This window comes from Silurus aristotelis, assembly GCF_946808225.1.
Source record: "Silurus aristotelis genome assembly, chromosome: 15".
NCBI classification, from domain to species: Eukaryota; Metazoa; Chordata; class Actinopteri; order Siluriformes; family Siluridae; genus Silurus; species Silurus aristotelis.
In genome coordinates this window covers 8,620,201-8,642,665 of record NC_139588.1, presented here as the reverse complement: position 1 = coordinate 8,642,665, position 22,465 = coordinate 8,620,201, and the positions used below count along the sequence as shown (strand labels likewise).

At 40.3% G+C, this 22,465-nt stretch overlaps 3 protein-coding genes across 5 annotated transcripts in view; all 3 read right to left on the bottom strand.

The window, feature by feature from the left end:
* Window positions 1-22,465, bottom strand: part of dab1a (DAB adaptor protein 1a) — a 389,113-nt gene that overhangs the window by 244,368 nt on the left and 122,280 nt on the right. The gene's annotated exons all lie outside the window — the stretch shown is intronic.
* Window positions 852-1,760, bottom strand: LOC310738432 (uncharacterized protein; the record flags this gene model as incomplete). The annotated part of the gene is made up of 3 exons (XM_083563417.1): window positions 852-1,298; window positions 1,389-1,584; window positions 1,680-1,760. The coding sequence occupies 3 exons, from the start codon at window positions 1,758-1,760 to the stop codon at window positions 964-966; spliced, it is 612 nt and encodes a 203-aa protein (XP_083419543.1). The 3' UTR covers window positions 852-963.
* On the bottom strand, window positions 1,710-4,100 carry LOC310738431 (uncharacterized protein; the record flags this gene model as incomplete). The annotated part of the gene is made up of 4 exons (XM_083563416.1): window positions 1,710-2,630; window positions 2,665-3,562; window positions 3,868-3,952; window positions 4,001-4,100. The coding sequence occupies 4 exons, from the start codon at window positions 4,098-4,100 to the stop codon at window positions 1,794-1,796; spliced, it is 1,920 nt and encodes a 639-aa protein (XP_083419542.1). The 3' UTR covers window positions 1,710-1,793.

The window sequence follows — 22,465 nt, the reverse complement described above, 5'->3', positions numbered from 1 at the left end:
AGTAAGTGTTCCAATTCATCCCAAAGGTTCAATAGGGTTGAGATTAGAGCTCTATAACAGGCCACAAGATCGCATTGGGCACAGGGTTATGATCATGCTGGGACAGGTCTCATAGTTCAAGTGTAGGGGAAATGCAGTGCTGCCACATTACATCCAAAGTCATTGTGTGGCTCCAGGTTTGAGGAAAAACTACATACAGTATGACTCTGAAAGTTAGGTGTCACAATGCCTTTGTCTATATAATGTATATATTGATGAACTATTAGTACTACATATGTACTGATTTAGAAAAAATAATAATTACTAAGCACATGGCTGGCTCACACTGAGAATAATTAAGAGAGAGAGGCATAAGAGTGAGACACAATTACAGTTTCTCTGCTGATTTCTTTTTTTCATTGCAATTTTGAACCCATGAACCAGACCCCAACAACCACTGCGAAAAACCCCATCCAGAGCAAGACTACAAACTGTCACGCGGCATAGATGGAGGCGGAGGCAGAAATATAAGCCGGCGTTTTATTCATACAAAAAGGCAGAGCCAACATAAAGCACCCACAGAGTGTGATAAACCGGCACACGGCAGTCCGAAATACAAAAGAAACAAACACAATAACATCCACGGTGCAGGGTGCGCTGCGGCAGGCAGAGAAGGAGAAGTGTCAGAAGTTCTAGGAGCGACGGGAAACGCACACGCCGCCGTGGAGAGAACGAGGAATCAGGAAGTAGACGCTGCGTAGCGTGGGAAGCATACGCGGAGCAGCGAGCCACCAGGAACCTGCACAGACCAAAACGAAACAACACACACGTACATTCAATAACCGACCGTTCATGATGGTCAGCGTGGGGTTTATATGGGTGGTGTAAAGGGAAACGGAGATGAGTCTCAGCTGCTCCTCGTGAAGCCCGATTGCGAGCAGCTGCATGCGGGCGGGGCACGCACGAGAACAGGAGCGCGGTGCGTCAGGGAATCCCCGGGAAAGACAGCCTCCGAAGGGGGCTGTCTTCCCCCCCCCCCCAGACGGGGCGGCACCGGACGCCCCCAACCCACAGAAAGCCCGGAGGGCCGGGGCACTCGGAGGACGGCCCCCCTGATCGTCCAGGGCCGAAAGAGACCAGGTAGGGACTGCCACGGAGCCGGGGAGAGCCGGGAAGGACCTGAAGCGGAGCGACCCCCTGTAAGAAGAGCCGGAAGGGGACCATGGACACCGCGGGACCCAGGAGCGGAGCACATCCCAACGCTGCGGCCAGGAATGGAGCAAAACCCCTGGCGTCGACCGGAGACGGAGAGACGTCACCTACAGGGACCAGGAGCGGAGTACCCTCCAGCGCTGTGGGCAGAAACGGAGCAAAACCCCAGGCGTCGACTGGAGATGGAGAGACGACACCTACGGGGACCAGGAGCTGCACGATGCCCACGGGAAAGACTGGAGGCGGAGCAACGCCCTCATTGGAGGCCGACAGCTGTGAGACGTCCTCGCCGGAGGTCTGGACCCGAGCCTTCTCACCCACGGGGACCTGGAAGGGACAGACAGCCGGAGGCGGGGGTGAGCCATTAGCGAGGCTTACCGGCTGGTAGCCCCCCTAGATGGAGGCCGGAGACGGAACAAAGTCCCCGGTGGTCTTCAGAGACGGAGCGACCTCCTCTGTGGAGAACCGGAACTGGGAGGTGCTTTTACGACCCCGGCTGGAGGTTGGAGGACGTCCTCGGCGGAGTCAGGAGGCCGAGCGACGCCCTTAGAGGACCCCTGGAGTGCCATGTGGGAGGGGCTCGGGAGCGAGAGGTAGCCGTGCTAGGATCTCGGGAGCGAGACGTCGCCGTGGGAGGAGCTCGGGAGCGAGACGTCGCCGTGGGAGGAGCTCGGGAGCCAGACATTGTCCGGAGAGTAGCTCTGAGGCATCACTTCGCCTTCTGCAGGACTGTGGGGTGAGCCGTCGCCTTCGGTGGAGCCCAGGGGCAGCGGTTTGACTTCCCTTTGGCAGTTCTGGAGTCGAGGTGAGCACACAGGGAAACCCCTGGGGGAAGGGGCACTCTTTGGGACCCTCAGGAGCAGGTTGGAGCCTGCTGGGCAGCCTGGGAGCGAAGAGGAGCTCGTCTGGAGATCCATGAGCGGAGCCAAGCCCTTACGGGGGTCTTGAGACGGAACCGAGCCCTCCTCGGGATGCTGGAGCGGAGCGGGGCACTCCTCGGGACACTGGAGCTGAGCGGAGCACTCCTCGGGACACTGGAGCTGAGCTGAGCACTCCTCGGGACACTGGAGCTGAGTGGAGCACTCCTCGGGACACTGGAGCTGAGCGGAGCACTCCTCGGGACACTGGAGCTGAGCGGAGCACTCCTCGGGACACTGGAGCTGAGCGGGGCACTCCTCGGGACACTGGAGCTGAACCGAGCTCTCAGGGTCGCTCGGAGGCGGAGAGGAGCCCACGGGGTCACTCGGAGGCGGAGAGGAGCTCCCTTGGAGAACCTGGAGCGGAGAGGCGGAGCTCCCTTGGAGAACCTGAAGCGGAGAGGCGGAGCTCTCTTGGAGAACCTGGAGCGGAGAGGCGGAGCTCTCTTGGAGAACCTGGAGCGGAGAGGCGGAGCTCTCGGGAGGAACCTGGAGCGGAGAGGCTGAGCTCTCGGAAGGAACCTAAAGGCGGAGCTGTGGAGCTCTCTGGAGGAACCTGGAGCGTGGCTGAGCTCTCTGGCGGAGCCTGGAGCGAGGCTGAGCTCTCTGGCGGAGCCTGGAGCGAGGCTGAGCTCTCTGGCGGGACCTGGAACTGGGCGGAGCTCTCTGGCGGGACCTGAAGCTGGGCGGAGCTCTCTGGCGGGTCCTGGAGCTGGGCGGAGCTTTCTGGAGGGACCTGGAGCAGGGCGTAGCTTTCTGGCGGGACCTGAAGCTGGGCGGAGCTTTCTGGGGGGACCTGGAGCTGGGCGGAGCTTTCTGGAGGGACCTGGAGCTGGGCGGAGCTTTCTTGGAGGTCCTGGGGCGGAGCCGAGCTTTCTTGGAGGTCCTGGGGCAGAGCCGAGCTTTCTTGGAGGTCCTGGGGCGGAGCCGAGCTTTCTTGGAGGTCCTGGGACGGAGCAGCGCTTTCTTGGAGGTCCTGGGACGGAGCAGAGCTTTCCGGGAGGTCCTGGGGCGGAGCAGAGAGGTCCTGGGATGGGACCGTGTTCTCAGAGGCGGGTGAGAGGAGCTGAAGATCAGCCGTGATTAACCCGAGTCCCCTGGTGAGAAGCTGTAGGAACCGGCTGCACGTGCCAAACTCACCCCCATACACGTCCCATAGCTGTACGGCGAGAGTGAGGGATTCCCCCGTCAGGAGAGAGAAGACTGAAGCGACCCTGGTTCTCTCCGTCGGGTAGCAGAACGCATTCAACTCCATAAAGTCAAGTACGCTCCGTAAAAATTTGCCCCATTCTGCTTTGTGGCCAGAGAAGCGCTTTGGGAATCCCGTGACGTCATCGTAGGGGTGTGGCGCCGCCGAATAATGACCAAGAGTCGGCCGCGAGCTTCCGGGTTTTCCTGGGGGCGGGGCTTGGCTGCTTCGGAATCGCGGCCGAGCGAACCCGCTTAACGAGGTGCTATTCGCGCCGGGAACACGGCGTTAATCCGATCATGTCCTTTCCTCTTTTCTCCAGTTCTTTATTCCTTTTCAGGGGTTATTCTGTCACGCGGCATAGATGGAGGCGGAGGCAGAAATATAAGCCGCCGTTTTATTCATACAAAAAGGCAGAGCCAACATAAAGCACCCGCAGAGCGGGATAAACCGGCACACGGCAGTCCGAAATACAAAAGAAACAAACACAATAACATCCACGGTGCGGGGTGCGGCCCGGCGGCAGAGAAGGAGAAGTGTCAGAAGTTCTAGGAGCGACAGGAAACGCACATGCCGCTGTGGAGAAAACAAGGAATCAGGAAGTAGCTGCTGCGTAGCGTGGGAAGCATACGCGGAGCAGCGAGCCACCAGGAACCTGCACAGACCAAAACGAAACAACACACACGTACATTCAATAACCGACCGTTCGTGATGGTCAGCGTGGGGTTTATATGGGTGGCGTAAGGGGAAACGGAGATGAGTCTCAGCTGCTCCTCGTGAAGCCCGATTGCGAGCAGCTGCATGCGGGCGGGGCACGCACGAGAACAGGAGTTCCTGTTCCTAATCACTGTACCTAAAAGTTTTGAAAGTTAGGATAAGAGAGTTTAACTACTTTGTTTGTGATCTTTGGCACAGTAGTGTTTTGCCAGGTTGCTGTCTGAGTAAATTCCCTCCTGGGAAATGAAGTGTCTAGGTTATAGAGACTTTTATTTTAATTTATTTCATTTATATATTCAAAATTTTGGATGTTTGCCAGAGTTTAGAAACATTAATATTATATAAAAAATTTTGTTAAATAAGTTATATATGTATATTTGATAGAATATTAATTAAAAATATATTATCTATTTAATATTAATAATATTTTAATGTGTTTAAGAATTATATATAATCTTAAATAACTTAATAATCAAAATAGTATAAAAATAATAAACAAGTAATATTTGTTTGTTTTGTTTTTGTGTGTGTCTATGTGTCTATTGTGCAAGAAGCATTGTGCATTGGACCAACACTGATGCATTTGTGTGTCAGAGCAGGTTTTCTTTTTTTAATAGATTTGCATAAAATTATGGTTGTGTCCCTCTGGGCCAGTATTTCTCATGAAAAACATAAGCAAACAGAGGCAGTGAGTAGGTGTAAAAAGAAGTAAATGCACCCACAATGGCAGATGACAGATGTATGTATGTGTTTACAACATAAGATTGAACAGCAGGGATGTTGGAGTTAAAGACAGGTCAGTGTGTGTTATTCTGTGGGTTGAAATGGTGGGGGGTTGTGGGCGTGTGTGAGACGACAAAGAAATTCTCACAATACATAAGAACAAATATGATCTCAAATTGAGACAAACTATGCAGAGACTACAGCATTATATAGCATGAAGTATATTGATGATCTACAATATATACACTGTAATGCATTTGTAAATGTCACCCATATACAGAGGTGTTTTTTCCCCCAAAATAATTAATTCAAGTGTAATTAAATGAGCTAGTGTGTTTCCATCTGCTATCTGTTTTTCTATAACATAAAGATAGATATGCTAAAATGCTTTAATTTCTTTTTCCACACTAAGCTATACTCCATAACATCAAAGCAATTGTGTCATGCATTGAGGAGAGGAGAGGAATCTGTCTGGCCACTGTGCCATTAAGCCTAGATCAGTGGAGTATTACAGTGATGGTTGACCTTCAACAAGTTCCTTCCTATCTCCACACATGTTCTCTGAAGGTCAATTAGAGTGACCATCTGGCTCCTGCTTGTCCTTCTTCCTTTAAGTGCTCCAGGTAGAGTCCAGTCAAAGTCTAGGAATATCTCGAAGATGATCCAGAGAAATGTGATACACCTGAGCTACAGTTCAAGTGTCACAACAATTTGTCTGAATACTTCTTGAATTTTAATATGATAAGTAAACGCTTTCTACTGAATACATTTGCAGTGTCATCACAAATGTGCTTTTTGTCATTATGAGGTACGGAGTGTAGACTGGTGTGAAAAAAAAGCAGGTTAAATGATTTTAGCATGAGGTTGCAACATAAAATGTGTGTGTGGGGGGGTGTGTGATTGATGATGGGAACATGTTTTTATTTTGTTTGTTTTTTTACCATAGTGAGAAACACACCTGATAAAAACATGATGGCAGTTTTTGGATGCTATAACTGTATACAGTATATTCCATTAAATTTGTTATAAACAGAATTAGGTGATGCATGTGTGCATGCCCTCACCATGACCATATGTTTATTTTGAATTTGCATCAGAATGAACTGATATATTTTACCTATTAATGTCTCTCTCTCTCTCTCTCTCTCTCTCTCTCTCTCTCTCTCTCTCTCTCTCTCTCTCTCTCTCTCTCTCTCACACACACATACATGTATTCGAAAACCACTCATTCTTCTGATCAATGAAATGTGTGGAAGCGAGAAATAGCTCAGATCCGTCTCCCTCTCCTCCCCTGAGTGGCCATTGATCTTGACCACACCACTAACTTTCCACAAAATGTGGAGGTGGATTTACAAATTGATCCAAACCAGCTCTAATTGGAGTTTTAATAAAAGTGTTGGCAGTGACAACTGCTGTTCTTCCACTGGATCATGAGACGTAGTTCAAAGATCACAGAAATGCAACATGCACTTCAACCTTCATTATGCTCTCTCTCTCTCTCTCTCTCTCTCTCTCTCTCTCTCTCTCTCTCTCTCTCTCTCTCTCTCTCTCTCTCTCTCTCTGTCTCTCTCTCACACACACTGTGCCAGTGATACAACACTTTTAAATGAATCCAATTTCTCTCTGAGGCTTTTTTTTTATTATAATAATGCCAGACTGCTTTCTAATACCTATTAGAACCATGGTTGCAGTGCCGACATAAGAACTTTTTCAAGCAAACACAACCGAGCCTGACGAGGATTCTCAAAAATTAAGGCCTGTGCTCATATTAGCATAAAAATCATATGCAATCAAAACAAAAGTATGAGCCCCAGGCACACCACCACTCAGTGACATTACTCTTTCTTTTTGCCTTAGACCTTGAATTGTTCTAACCCTTGAGAAAGTGGCCTTCATTGTGTCTGTGACAGATTTATTATACAGTTTAAAATATGGCACAGAAAGTGTCCACACACACACACACACACACACACACACACACACACACACACACACACACACACACACACACACACACACACACACACACACACACACAGCATTAAATAAATCAATCTGCATTAGAAGGTCTCATTAATAGCACATATGTCCTCATTTATATTCACATATATATATATATATATATATATATATATATATATATATATATATATATATATATATATATATATATATATATATATATATATACTGTGTACACTATATTGCCAAATGTATTGGGTCACCTGGTCATAAGTGTGGTATGTGATTTTTGAGCATTGCATTACACATTTACTCCAAATGTGTTCTTATATTTCCCTCCACTCTTCTGGGAAGCTGTATCTTCTATTATTCTATATTCTGGAGTGTGTTTATGGAGTGTGTTCATCAGCCACAAGGGTATTACAAAAGGCAGGTAGTGATGTAGGTAAGGAGACCTGGGGTGCAGTCAGCTTTCCAATTCATCCCAAAGGTTTTCAGTAGGGATGAGATCAGAGCTCTATAGCAGACCACTTAGGATCTTTCTCTACAAAGCATGTAAACTAGATCTTCAAGGAGCTCACTTTGTGCACAGGGGCACTGCCATGCTGGAACAGGTTTGGGTTTTTTTTAGTTCAAATAAATGCAAGATTTTATTATAGCGCATCTAAAGACGTCCAGTACAATTGAGTGCCTCCAGCTTTGTGGAAACAGTTTGGAAAAAGGTCAGTTAGAATAAAGGAATAAAGTCAGTTAGCTTTATTTGCCTTAGTATAAGAAGCAGGAGCTTCCAGAAAAGCAAACACCAGAAAGCAGGTACAGAGCATAGGAAGTCCAGGCATGATCTATAGTGCAAACTGTAGTTTGGACTATGAGCGAGTGGAAAAGGGGCCTTATAAAGAGGAGTGTAGATTAGAGACAGGTGTGGGTGATTAGTAGGAAGGAGAGGCTGAGCGAGTGTGCTGAGTGCAGGAGGGAGGCGTGGCTGGTGGTTCTCTGACACACTGACACACACACACACACACACACACACACACACACACACACACACACACACACACACACACACACACACACACACACAGTATCTCACAAAAGTGACAACATCCCTCACATTTCAGCAACTATTTGATCTTATCAAGTGACAATACAATAGAAATGAAGCTTGGATATATTTTAGAGTAGTCAGAGTGCAGCTTATATAGCAGTATAAATGTACTGTCCTCTCAAAATAACTCAACATATTGCCATTATTGTCAAAATAGCTGGCAACAAAAGTGAATGCACCCTTATGTGATACAGCTATATATCATTTAACTATGCAAAGCTACGTGTCCTTCATGTTCATCATGTTCATGTTTTTGTCTGCTTCCCAGGACCCTATAAATGTGTGTATCTTGTAAACGAGCAGCTATGATTTGGTGCTTTGAACACAATTCTCTCATAGTGACCATTGGATGTTCAACATGGCAACTCATGTCAAAGAACTCTCTGAGGATTTGAGAATTAGAATTGTTGCTCTACACAAACATGACTAAGATTATAAGAAGATCAGTTACACCCTGAAACTAAGTACAGTACAGTGGTCAGGGTCAAACAGAGGTTTTTCTTGACAGGTTCCACAGGCCTCGCAAGGGTCGATCGAGTCAGACGCTGGCTTCAGAAAATAGACACGAGTGCTGCCAGCATTGCTTTACAAGTCGGTTTGAATGGCCATCATCCTGGAAGGACTCTTCTGGTCTCTTCTGAAGCTGGCTCACAAGAAAGCCTGCATACACTTTGCTGAAAACAACCAGTCCAAGAGCATGAAATACTAGAACCATGTCCTGTGGTCTGATGAGATTAAGATAAACTTGTACATGTGTGGCAACGCCCTGGTGAGGAGAACCGAGAAAATTGTGTCTTGCCTACAGTCAAGCATGGTGGTGGTAGCATCATGGTCTGGGGCTGCATGAGTGCTGCTGGAACTGGGCATCTGTGGTTTATTGAGGGAAACATGGATCCAATGTGTACTGTGACATTCTGAAGCAAAAACTGAAGCAGGACAGAAGTCGAGCTCAGGCTTTTGTGTATAAAAGTAATTCCACTTGGAGTTCATAAGGTTAACTGATATATTCCATATGTTTAAGTATTGTTTTCATTAAGGCACAGTCTTAACCTCTGTTGAAATACATAATCCGGGATTGTTAGGTAGAGTTGGATTTGATTTCTCTATGCACATTCACAATATGACATTGTGACAATGATACCATAATAATAAAAGCTTAAAAGCACACACTGCCTGCTAAACCCCATCAAACTATTTGATTTCTTTCTTATTTATTTATTCAGTTGTTTATTTATTTCACTATGCAAGTGCTTACTGATCCATTCATCCAACTGATTACATTTTTAAATGAAAGATTAAATTCAAAGTAGTATTATTGACATTATAACATGACATGACAAGACTCTCTCTCTTTCTCTCTGTCTCTATCTAATGCTCTTTCATGTAAACTCATTAGAAGCAAAAGAAAATGTTTCACAGCACAGTTCTAAAGCACTTTGCTTGTTGCATTCCTTCAGGCATTATAAACATTATAAATATTATTTATTTATTTATTTACAATAAAATATTATGGCCATTTTTATTAAGGATTATAAATTGTTGACATGGATGTGGAAATAGGGACATGGTCAAGTACCAGTTTGTGAATACAGGGTGGTGCCAGGGGATGGTGTGTGGCAGAAATAATAAAAGGGGATCCTTGATGGAAAAAGAGTTGGAAACCCAATGAGTCGTGTGTGTGTGTGTGTGTGTGTGTGTGTGTGTGTGTGTGTGTGTGTGTGTGTGTGTGTGTGTGTGTGTGTGTGTGTGTGTGTGTGTGTGTGTGTGTGCCTGTGTGCGTGTGCGGGTGCGTTGCATACATATATGTGCTCGGAACTGGTAAGTGTAAGCTCCACAATAAGTTCCAAGTATATTCATTACAGGTCAGAACAGGTCTCATGTGTATTTAACTTAGCTTAATGCACTATTGAATGCACTAAAAATGCTCAGATGTCTAATGAACATGACATATAATATATTACCCGGTGTGTTTTTATAAATAATTATACCACTGTGCTTAATGCCTTATACATACACATGGATGTGTTGAGAAGTCTTGATGAAATGCATTAATATTTGCATGTTAACCCCTTGGTGAGTCTGGGTTTCTAGTCATCACTCTTTATTTATGTTTCAAAGTATTTTTTACTTACTTTACTTATTTTTATTTTTTTTTAAGTAACTACTATTAAAATAAGAACTTTAGTTAGTAGAAAGTATCAATGCTGGTTGCCTGTTAAAAAAACGTCAAGCATTTAAACCATTTACAAAGAGATGTCCTGAACTTCGGAGCAGTCACATGCAAAAATCCTTCCTGTTTCCCTGAATAATTTGAGTACCTGATTTTTTTTTTCCATTTGTGTTTTCCCCCTTTTTCCAGGGACATATAAAAGTGAAGTGTTAATGTCATTTTCTACAAGGACAGATTGGTAATTGAGACTCTTAAGTGGAGATATTTCTCGTTTTCTGTAGGGCGGTGCCTTTCTCTAGCTTTAATGAGTCTTTTAATTAGTTTGCTTTTTAATCTATATCTCATTAGTGCATGTATCCATTCAGCCTCACATCACTCATATGAACACCTGGAGGGGAAGGACAAGTGGAAGAGCAATTGAAGTAACAACAAAACATTTATGAAATGTTGCTATTCATTCATCGTGATTAGTTTATTTAAAAAAAAAAAAAAAAAGCTTTTTTTTTTTTTTTACTTGTTGCCTAGACAAGCTGTAATTTCAGCAATCTTATAAGATCTTTAAAAATAACATTTGTGTGACATATATCTAAGAAACATTAGTATAACGTATGTAGGTGATATAGGTGATGACACCTGTTGAATCATAGGGTAGCTGGAACAGAAATATAAAAGGACATCAGTATGCACTATTAGTGTAGAATGGCATTTAGCATGCTCTAGTGGTAAACAAATAAATAAAGATGAATGAACACTTGTATTGTAACAAACAGTAGACATACGCCATGGCAGCAAATATATAAAAATAATTGTTTCATGTTGGTCATCTTTCTTTTTGGGACAGCTTGAAATCATATGATGATTAAACCCCTCAAGAGATGCATAGTTTGCATGTAATTAATATTTACATCCAACCAAAATAAAGATATAATGCTAATTGTAATTGTGTGTTTGTATGGTACTATGAATACTAACTAAGTGTCAAGTTCATATTTAATACATAGTATGAATGCTTTATTCAATAGTTATAACACTGTAATAAAACCTGCTTCATTTGTATTCACTAATCCCAGCAGATGAGGATTAAATGTGGTTCAAGATGTTAAAAAAGCACAAATACATTTTATTGCCAGGTGTCTACAAATTTTTGTCTATACAGTGTAGTTATTATTTAGGGTATCATATATATCAAGTCACTATTTGATTACAAACTGAATTGATTAGTCTTCTATTAGTCAGCATTATATAACAGCATTATATTTATTCAGCGTGTGTCCCTGGAAAACCCACTTAGCTGGGCATCTTTTAGGCAAACTGATTGCATTAATACAAGGTTTGTTAACTGGCTCTGGCTCGCTGTCCCAGGGGTGTTTAGTAGTTCATTCACATGCAAGATTTATCCACTTGATAAAACTATAATGGTCTTGGCCTGTGTGCATTGTTTGCAACTCATCAAATAAGTCAATAATTCCCTTTTTTGTAAAAGGTTTGAGTCTGCTGGCAGTAAGGGCTTTCACAACATATTTTGTTATATGCCAAGCAGTTTGGGCAAAATGCATTATGATTATGACATTTTGATTCTTGATTCTGTCATTGTTGAATTGCACTACACTATATAAACAAAAGTTTGTGGACACATGACAATAAGATTTGCATGAGCTTTTTGAGCATCCCATTACACATTTAGTGCCCATGTTCTGTTATAACAACCTCTTCTGAGAAGATGTTTCACTAGACTTTGGAGTGTGGTTGTGAAGATTTGTGCTCATTCACAAAGGCATTAGGTACTGATGTAGGGTGAGGAGGCCTGGGGATCATCGCAAAGCTGTTTAATAGTGTTAAAGTCAGAGGTCCTTTAATGCCAACCCATGTAAACCTTATATTCATAGAGCTCACTTTTGTCCACAGATGCATGCTAGAACAGGTACTACTTTTATTATATGACTTCTTGTGAGTACCATTTTACTAAAGCAAGCTCCAAACCTCTACACTACAACCGCAACTGTGCCACCTACATCATCCTGAGCAGTTCAGAACCAATATTTGTCTAATAACATGACAAAAACATTAAAAATGGAAATAAAATACAACCTATGGCAGCACATAGAGGCTGAAATCTTGGACAAAAAATCTAAAATCCACGTACACGTACTGGAAGCAGTGCAGCCAAGAGAAACGCTACGAAATGAAGATAATAAACTGTTGGGAATAAATCTATAGATTTTCATGAAACAAATATTAGAATTTAGGTTGTTAATTTAGATTAGTGCTTTTAATAGTGTTTAGGCCAGCAGAGAAGGCTTAGCCGGCCCTGACTGCCCGCCACTGAGTAGTAGTAATAGTAGTAGTATTTCTTTGTTTGTTTGCAAGGTACACAAGTTTAAAACTGGGCGTGTGCAATAGGATTTGGGTTTCTGCAATACAATATGAATAAGTTACACAGGAGAGAGATTTTGCTTCATACAGGTTTGACTGAGTATCCAGATAGAGAAAAAAAACACTCATTTTTTTTATTTCCAACCACAATCTGTACAAAGACTTTCAATGTGTAACAACTTAATATTTTAAAGGATCACTAATGTTTAAATTTGTAATACTTTATTATATTTCATTTTCATTACTATGCACCTTCAGGACTGAAACTTAATTATGTTGTACCCTGTGCAATAACAATAAAGAAATCTATTAACATGAATATCTAGCATTGCATGATTTACAGCATCCTTAGTAACTGCCTGGTTAGGATTGCAGTGGCTTTACTTTGGCTACTTTTCTTTTACTAATTTGTAAATTCTTTATAATTCAAGGTTTAATAGACAGACAGACAGACAGACAGACAGACAGACAGACAGACAGACAGACAGACAGACAGATAGATAGATAGATAGATAGATAGATAGATAGATAGATAGATAGATAGATAGATAGATAGATAGATAGATGAAAAAACTGTTTTTAATTCAAATACAGTTAATTACATTAATCTCTATTATTTTTATTAGAATTTAGGTTAGAGAATAGAGTTCTATAAAGCAAATGCTATCAATGAATGTATTATTACTTTATGAATGAGTTATATTTATATTCATAGACTACAGTAAAATTAAAACATTAGGTTATATACTGTATGCATACTTTTTGCTGTATCTTACTAACAAAAAAGAAAAGAAAAATATTATTTACCTCTCCAGTTGGAATTATTGTGCTGATATAATGAAAAATTATCTACATAGGAAAAGTCAGTGGAGAGCCACAGAGTCAGTGGAATCCCACCGAGAATGCTCATGAAGGTCAGAAGCATGGTGCATGATCATTTACAACCATAAAACAGTAATCAGTAAGCAATGACTACATCATGTCAGGAGGAAACAAATGTCAGATTCTCAGTTGGCTTCTGGCTTTCTTGGGCCTCAGGCTTTATTCTGTATCAGTAAATTGTTACTCTGATCCATGAAGTCCATGCCCTGGTACTTGTACAGTAGGGCAATTGAATATGAAGAATCTGATTTTGGATAGATTAAACTGGATTCTTAAGATACTAACTTTACTTATACTAACATTGTAAGGTGTAGCACATGCTATGCAACCACACAACTTTGTGGTGCTCATGCTCTTTTTTAGTTATATATTTATATACGTATGTAGATATTTTGCTGACACCATTATCCAGTAATAACAGCTTGATAATGCTGAAATTTAAACCCCCAAACTTTTGATCAGATGTCCAAAATCTTAAACACTAAGCTACTACTTCCCACAACACAGGGTAGACACAATTTTCATACAACTAAGCCCTAAAAACTACAAACAGAGAGACACCCTCTGTGCACTACCCAATTCTCCATAACTTTTGGGAGGGACTGAAAGACAGTGGAATCACTTAGATTTAATGTGTACATATAAGGGAAGCCACTGCAGCATCATGGATAGCATCTCTCTAGGGGATCACAGGGACTGGGCAGGTGGCATTCTAAATTAGCTGTCTCTGAAAAACACTTTTCACTTTGGCAAAAAAGAGTTTAGGTCTACATGTTCTGGAGATGGAGTGGTTGATAGGTGACTCTGACCCTATGAAACTTGGATAACCTCAAGAGTTTCTTGAGGTTTCGCACCTCACTTTCTCACCTGAGCCAACTTAACAAGAATGTTATTTGTTATTTGAACCATTTCTGAAGATTAATGCTGTGACTATTCAGCTAATTATGAGCATTCGTTCAAAAAGGATACTAGTTTTGCTTGCATTTGTAGCTTTGGTGCAGTGGGTGTATATGAGCTTGTAATGAGCAAAATGAGAAAAATGAAGCCCAGCAATAGAATTCACAGGTCTTCTTACAAATTACAAAATTTGTATTATTGGTACATGTTGTATAATTGCTGAAATGTTGTAGAAAAGAAATCACATATGAAGGAGAGGGGTATCGTGCAGTGTCAGAAATAATTATTCAACTTTTCTTTGTGTCTGTGTGTGTATGTCACAGATAGTGTCAGAGATAATTACTCAACCCTTGTACCAATAGTAGGAAAAGAAGAGAAAGGTCTACAAAGGGAAATTTAATGAGCAGAAATTGATCGAAACGCACACACACACACACGTGTCAAAATAAATTAAACAAGCACACGATAAAACTGTCTTAACGCCCACAAAATGATGACATTAAAATGCGAAAATACCAAAGGTGTTTTTCTTTCTATTTAAATCTCCACATGCAGAAACTGCAGGAATGCAGGAAATTGAAAGCAGAATCAAAAGCACACAAACACTGGTCCTAAAAATGCACACTATAGCTTTTGTAATTGTCTATGTATATGAATTTGACCTATTGTCCGATTCATGTGACACTAGTATAGCTGTAGCTGTATAGCTGTATCTCCCTAAGGCTTCCTATAGACTACAGACTGTTATTGAGTTCTGCTGCATATTGAGAAGCAAAATATATGAATATATATTCTGTTTATACAGAAAAGAAAAGCAAACTTTACTATGTCCAGTCCCTGTAGATTTCAGCTGTAGCCCAATCACAAAGTCAACAGCAATATCAAGCAGTAACGGACAAAGCATATGTCAAAGATTCTCCCCTCGCTCTCTTTGTGGCTTTGCGCCACACATGCAGGCTTGCATGAAAACATAGAAGACCCCATACACAGCACCCCAAGGATGACAAAGAGACTAGCTTTACAGTGTTTGGAGAACATAGACACTGCCAAAGACATTTGTGAAATGGGAACGGATGACTCTACACTGTGACTACCAAACAGCAAAACAAAAACTAGCTAAATATACTAGGTTAAACTAATAAAAAAAAATACAAAGGCTGGCACCAGCCTTCTAACCTAGGGTGTCTAAACAATCAAGAAATATACTTGCATAAACAATTTTCCCTGCTCTCAAGTGAGCTAGCATAAAACAGAAGGGAAAACAAACAAAAAAAAAGGTTCTTGTTTCCCGATTGGTTAGTTTCTCGACACCATTTAACTATGAATGACAGCAGGACAGGATAAGAAGCTAAAGACAGCAAAGCAAAACAAAGACAAAGAAGCAAAGAGGAAAATACACAAAAGCAACTATCTGACATATAACACACCTGCATTGGCTAATGTGTTTTATTTTTATTTACATTTACGTTTGTCGCATTTAGCAGGCACCCTTGTCCAGGGTGGTGTACAAAAGTGCTTTGAGTCTTTATCAATAAATAAATCTATTTTTATAAATATACACTTTATACTGCATCATGGCAAAGCAAACCCCATCTGTCTTACAACTTAGCTAATTAATTATTAGGGGGGGAAAAACCCTGAAATAACATTCTGATGTAAATTTGCAGTTTAGCTCAGGTGCATAGAATTTCTCTGAACCATCTGTAACCATTCTGCTGCATTGAAGCTTCCCAAAAGCTGTTTAAATGTTTCTTAAATGGATGACGGTTGTTGACAACACGACTCTGTCTAGAGCTGGCCACCCAGCCAAACTGAGAACTCAAAGTGAGAATAGCCTTGGTAAAAAGGTGACCAAGAATCTGAGTTGAGATTACGTGAGGAGATAGGAGAATCTTCAAAAGGTCAGCCATCACTGTAACACTACACTAATCTGGGCTATATGGCAAAGTGGCCAGAAATACTTTCATGTGTCTTGCAGTGATAAAAAATTTTATTTTTAAGAATTTTTTAATTCCTAAATTTGTTTACCACCAATTTGACAGGATGTTTTTTAAATGTTAAATGCTTTCTGAGCTCTCATCTCATGGCCTAAACATTCAGCCATAATACTGCACATGCATAACATGATGTTAATGAAACCTAAATGTAAATCATTACCAATTTAATTATACTAACATGGGTACAGCTCTAAAATCATGGCGACTTGTTAAAGATGTTAAGCAAACAAAAAAGTACAGATGCCATAACCAAGATTTTGATAAGGTAAAAGAACGTTAGCACATTTCAAATGAACCCCCAGTGACAGATCATTAGAAAAAGAAAAGACTATTCAATTGAACAGGATGTTTATAGACACCTACTGTCACATAATTCAGAAGATGGCAAATGCAAGTGCAATTTTTATTTAAAGGAGAAAATAAGTAACAAACCAACCACTAAAATTGTAAAGCAACATGGCTATAAACAGTGAATATAAAACAGGCGAATGTTTGCGCTAATTTCTGATATCACAGAGCTGGTTTGAGTGGCTCAGTGATGTGTGAAAGCCAGGTGACATGCGGGTGCTAGGTAATACAGTCAAAGTCCATAATCCTGACACTTTCAAACACAACTGTTAAGTTGAAGAAATCTGTCCAGCAAATTTTGTACCTTATAGAGTTTAAGAAAGGTAAAGAAAAAAAAAAGCATAGCGTGTATGATTGAAATCAAATCAAGCATGCACAGCTGGCACTCAGTTCAAAAAAACAAGCAAGCTTTACTGATTATAATGTTAGGTTCACAGGAGCACAGTCATGATAACCAGCTTACTGTAACAGACTTTCAACCTCAAAATATCAACCATTTTGGATTTATAATGGAAATCATTTTGGCATCAATCAGGCAGTCTGGGGAAAGAAAATAGCACTTTCATCTTAATCGCAAGTGTCTAGAAAGTAGAAGGGTACAGAGGCCCTAAAGGGAGAAGTAAAAATAAGTAGCAAGTCTGATCCCAAAGTTATATTTCCTCAGGATTTATTTATTTATTTTTCTATACAATATCTGATGTCCACTATTTGGAAATGCTGGCAAGAACCCAGAAACATTATTACACTGGGAACACACAACTCATATGATGGCACAACTATGCACGCACCATGAAATGAAATAGAGAATACTAACTGTAATGTCATACAAAAAGTGCTGGCTTTAGCACACATGCTTCTGTCATGGTACATTAAGCAGAACTGTAGGAAGCTAGTGGTTCTTTTTAAATTAAATAAAAATGTAAGTAATTAATTAGCAGCTACATTAAATATACCAATCTACTGACACATGTAGAAGTAGTTGGCTACTGAGAGACTTCAGAAAATATGACACTGCCAGTTAGGGACCATAGCAGGCCTTGATGATTTCTTGATGCATTGTAGTCTGTTGTAATGTTCTACAGCACTGGATTTAATTTTGTAATTAAGATACCCCTTTAAATAGCCAACTTCATGACCAGTGACTTGAATAGAGGGCTGGACAATGGTAGTATGCTAGCATATTAGCTCAGTACAATATAACACTATCTGATTTGACACACCAGTTTTCTTTAATGCTCACCTAAAACACTTTCTATGCCATAAAGAATTCTGAACCTTTAATAATTTGAGCAAGGCATGTATGTTTGTCTCTGCCTCTTGTGTATGTCAACTTGAACCTAACCTTGAATATAATCTTTATTCTAGCTGTTTACTTACCTTCTATGATAATTTAGTTTATATAGTGTCCTTTTTTTAAATCTTTGTATACATATTTATTAGTATTCACTACTATGAACTAGAACACACATATAACACACAAAAAAGGGTCACATTTATTTAGATTAAAAAAAAAGGGGGGGGCTGAAAAAATATAAATCACTGCTGCACACTAATGCATCGAAGCACTTTGGATTCTTTAATATGCTCCTCTTCTGAACCTTGATGCCATTTAGGAGTAAAAAAAACAAAAAAAACATTGCCTCCTGTCATTGCAACACATGCATGGGTAAGCAACTCGTACGTTATGCTGCATAATCACATCAGTATGCAGAGACGTCAGTGTGAAACAGTAGGAAATGTGCAGGTTAGCATGACCAAAGCACACTGCAATCCTACTCGTCTGCAGCGCATGATTAAGCATAAGGAAAGTATGTATTTTAGCATTTGAGGATTTAAAATGTGAAAGATGAATTTAGACAGTGTGTTTATGTGTGTATTCAAAATTCTAATGGGAGGTGGGGAGGCTGCTCCATCTCGGTAGCCTCGTGGCTCTTTCTGTAGCTACTATCACAGTACACATCAATCTCTATGAGTGACATTTAATTCCCTCCACCAGGCACACTGAGAATAGAAATACATGTGTGCACACACCCACACACACACACACACACACACACACACACACACACACACACACACACACACACACACACACACACACACACACACACAAATATACACATGTCTAAACCCTCTTCAACCCTCAGTCCCTCTGGTTGGAGTTGAGATGAAATAAGCCAAGCAAGAAGCATCAGTTGCAAAGGAGATGAATGAGCTGAAGACAGAGAAAAGTCAGAGAGGGAGATATGGTCCACCATGGTCCAGTGAACCAATGAAGAGTAAAGAGAGCAGATGGTTAATAAGCTTAATGGTGAGCTTGAACCAACATGCATTAACATACAAGATTGTCTTACTATCCTTGTAAGATGCTACTAGTTAGAGAGAGAGAGAGAGAGAGAGAGAGAGAGAGAGAGAGAGAGAGAGAGAGAGAGAGAGAGAGAGAGAAAGAGAGAGAGAGAGAGAGAGAGAGAGAAAGAGAGAGAGAGAGATAGATAGATAGATAGATAGATAGATAGATAGATAGATAGATAGATAGATAGATAGATAGATAGATAGATAGATAGATAGATAGATAGATAGATAGATAGATAGATAGATAGATAACCTCGATATTTCTGGAAAGATGTTCCAATATATTTTGGAGTGTGATTATAGAGATTTGTGAATGCATGTGTAAATTACACGACAATGTAATTCAGGTGCGGAGATCACGTGACATGGCTTGTGGGGGTGCAGTGGTTGATGAATACTATGTACTAGGACCGTAACTGTATCCTACAAAATTAGGGGGCTGATTAAGATGATTCTGTGCATCTGAGATGTCATGGGCCCTTTAGTGTATCTCAGACCCAGATTAATGGGGTCACTTGAAAATTCTCACACAGGCAGCTTTTATATACAGTGGAAAAGTGGATGTGCAGTACAATGCAGTAGACAATCAGTCCATTGTCAAGTTGCAATATGACATTAAAGAAAAAAAAAATCTGTAATTATTTATCATGCTTTCATTTTTTGGGACATCACAAATACCTGTGATGATAGATTTCTTTAATATTGTGTACATGACCTGTGTGGGGGTCACTCAAGTACCAACCCACACTCTCTCTCTTTTGCTATTGTTTATATATTTAGAGAAAAAATATTAAAGGGCTACTCTATTTTATTAATCATTCCTGCAAGTCACCAAATAGTTGTATTTCTTTACTTTGTTTATATCCCAAACCTTGAATGACTTAACTGGGTTTCTTTTACTATCACAGAATTCAGTCAAGATTATAGAGCCTCTGGCCAGCTGTTACAGTTTTATAGACAGGAGAAAATCGATCCCCTTGTTTGGTTTCTCAAACAAGGCCAGTGTGGACATAGACAGAGTTTTTCAACATCATGGCCTGACTAAGGCCTTTTAAATGATTCAGAGATTATATTTCAGGAGCACAAAGAAAAACTTCACTTGAAAAAGCTTGACTGGAATAATGAACAGGCTCAAGTGTGCAGGTAAAGCAACACACATTTTTTTTAAAGCACTGAGTAAAAAGACTACACTGCTGTATACTGTAAAAATATTATGCATGTTTTATTAATGTCTGAGAGCAGTTGGCTCTGGTAATTTCAGTTGTCTCTGTTCTCATGTTTCCAAGTATGTGACTTTACTTCCTCCTCCATGCTTCTCTACAATGCAGTTAATCTCGAATGCTAGTAAAATGATTTTGAATGCTTATGTAAATGTCTCACCTGGGTAAGATATGTATGAGCCATCTCATGTTCTAATTAAAGAAAATCATGCGTGATTCCTTTATCTTTTCTTTCACGGTACTAGACGTGTAAAAAGGGACAACTGTGGCAGAACTCAATAATTTTATTTAAAGTTTTCCCTTAGGAATGACAGCGAAGCATGAGTGTGAATATATATATGAGATAATGAGCATGGTTCCAAAACTTTCCCTCAAGATTACACTGCCAGATGCCTTGAGAATTCTTTCCCTATCTCTAATCAGTAACTGCTTGTTTTCCCACTGCATGCTTTTTAGGTGCGAATGGTGCTTGTGAATAAGACACACTCCCTGTGGTCTTTTGGGTAATTCCTTATTGCATTGTATCCCTTTTTTCCACCCACGCCCTCTCTTATTCTGCCTGTTTTACGCAGCAGATGAGGATGGGAAGTGCTAGAATAATGGCTGCTATGCAATTTAGTGTGACCTTATTAATCTGGGACTGAGCTGAACACCTAGTCACCAATGACATCCGAGATGCACAAAATCAGACAGCTCTCATGTTCAGAAAATTGGTCTTAGCAACATGTGCTGTCCATACATTGCTACATCTCTGATTATATCTCCTGTTCTCACATCACTCACACATTAAGTAAACTTCTTGGTTACAAACATATAGTGGAAGCCTACATAGATTTTTAACAGCAAGAACGAAATTTGTTCCCTGAATTGTTTCCACATGACACATGCATAACTCAACTAAATACAGTTTTTTTCCCCTCTGTCTCTCTGTAATAGCTATGAGCTTTCAGAAATTTGGCAGTGTGGTGTGATGGGTTATTCAGCATGATTCCACTGTTTTTTGTTTTGTTTTTTTATTTTGTCAGGTGCGCTGTTGCTTTACAAATCCACAATCAAATGTGCAATTAGTCTGTATATATTTGTTTAACTGCCAGCCTTTACTTAAAAGGTAAACATCAGCATTGGACACTATACTATACTTATATACTATGCATGGTACATTACTGCTACTGTGTGCAATTATTTTGTCTTCAAAACAAACAGGAACCTTTTTGTGCTTATGAACTGACTGCATTCAAACTCATGTTCAGTAGTGATTATCATACACCTGCTATCAGTGAAGTGATTCGGATTAACCTGAAATAAAGAACAGCTGTGGTCTAGTTATGATGTTCCTGTACCCACTGGAGATGTGTAATATTGTTCTTTGCTAACACATTGCCACCTGATATGATGCCAGAGGTGGCAAAATAACACACGTTTTCAAATACTCTGTAACAATTGAAGTAGTGACTACACTTTTTTTGTTCAAGTTAAAGTAAAGAAGTTTGGGCTCTGACATGTACTTAAGTAAAAAGTAGCCTTTACTACTACCTGTTTTAGTGTCATGCTGGTAACTGGACCTCACATATCATATTAATATATTATGGACATGGAGAAATATGGATGCTTTATGCAAATGTATGTTTATTATTATTCGTGAAAACCAAACAACATAAAGCATGAAGACAAAAAATTACTGTGATTATGGTGGTTTAAATTACGTAAATCACCAGGACACCAAACAAACCTTTGCTATGTTTTCACACAGACAGTTAATGAGGTGATAAAGGAGCAATTATATCTCTTTTAACTTTTATACCCATTATATAATCAGAGAATATTTGTTTTCGATGTGAACTGGTTTATGTAAAAGACATTTTTTCCATTTATTTATTATGTCTGTAAGGTGAGTATTCACTGAGATTTACTTTGTTTTATTTATGTGTTCGTAAAGGAAGATGACAGACAAATGTTTACTCATTAAAAATATTTTTCGGTGGAGTTTATTTATTTATTTATTTATTTATTTATTTATTTATTTATTTATTTATTTATTTTATATCTGGGTAAAGAAGGGACGTCATGAATAAATGACAAGAAATAAGTTGATTGGCTGAAATCTGCATGCAGTGAAAAGAAAAAATAGACAAGTAACGAGCCTGTTTTGAAAATGTAAAAAGTACAAAGTAGAGATATTTGTGTAAATATTTGATAAATAAAAGTAAAAATATTATTTTGATAATAAAAATTAATAATAAAAATAGTGAAGTAAAAGACTAATACCAGAAAAATCTATTAAGTACAGTAACAAAGTACTCAACACAACAAACATTATAGTGGCCAGATAGAGTGTATTAAACCAGTGCCTAGCTGAGTGTGTACGCTCTACTCTAAGCACTGTGTACATATCAAACCATGAGTACAAGCCTTTCAGCTATCC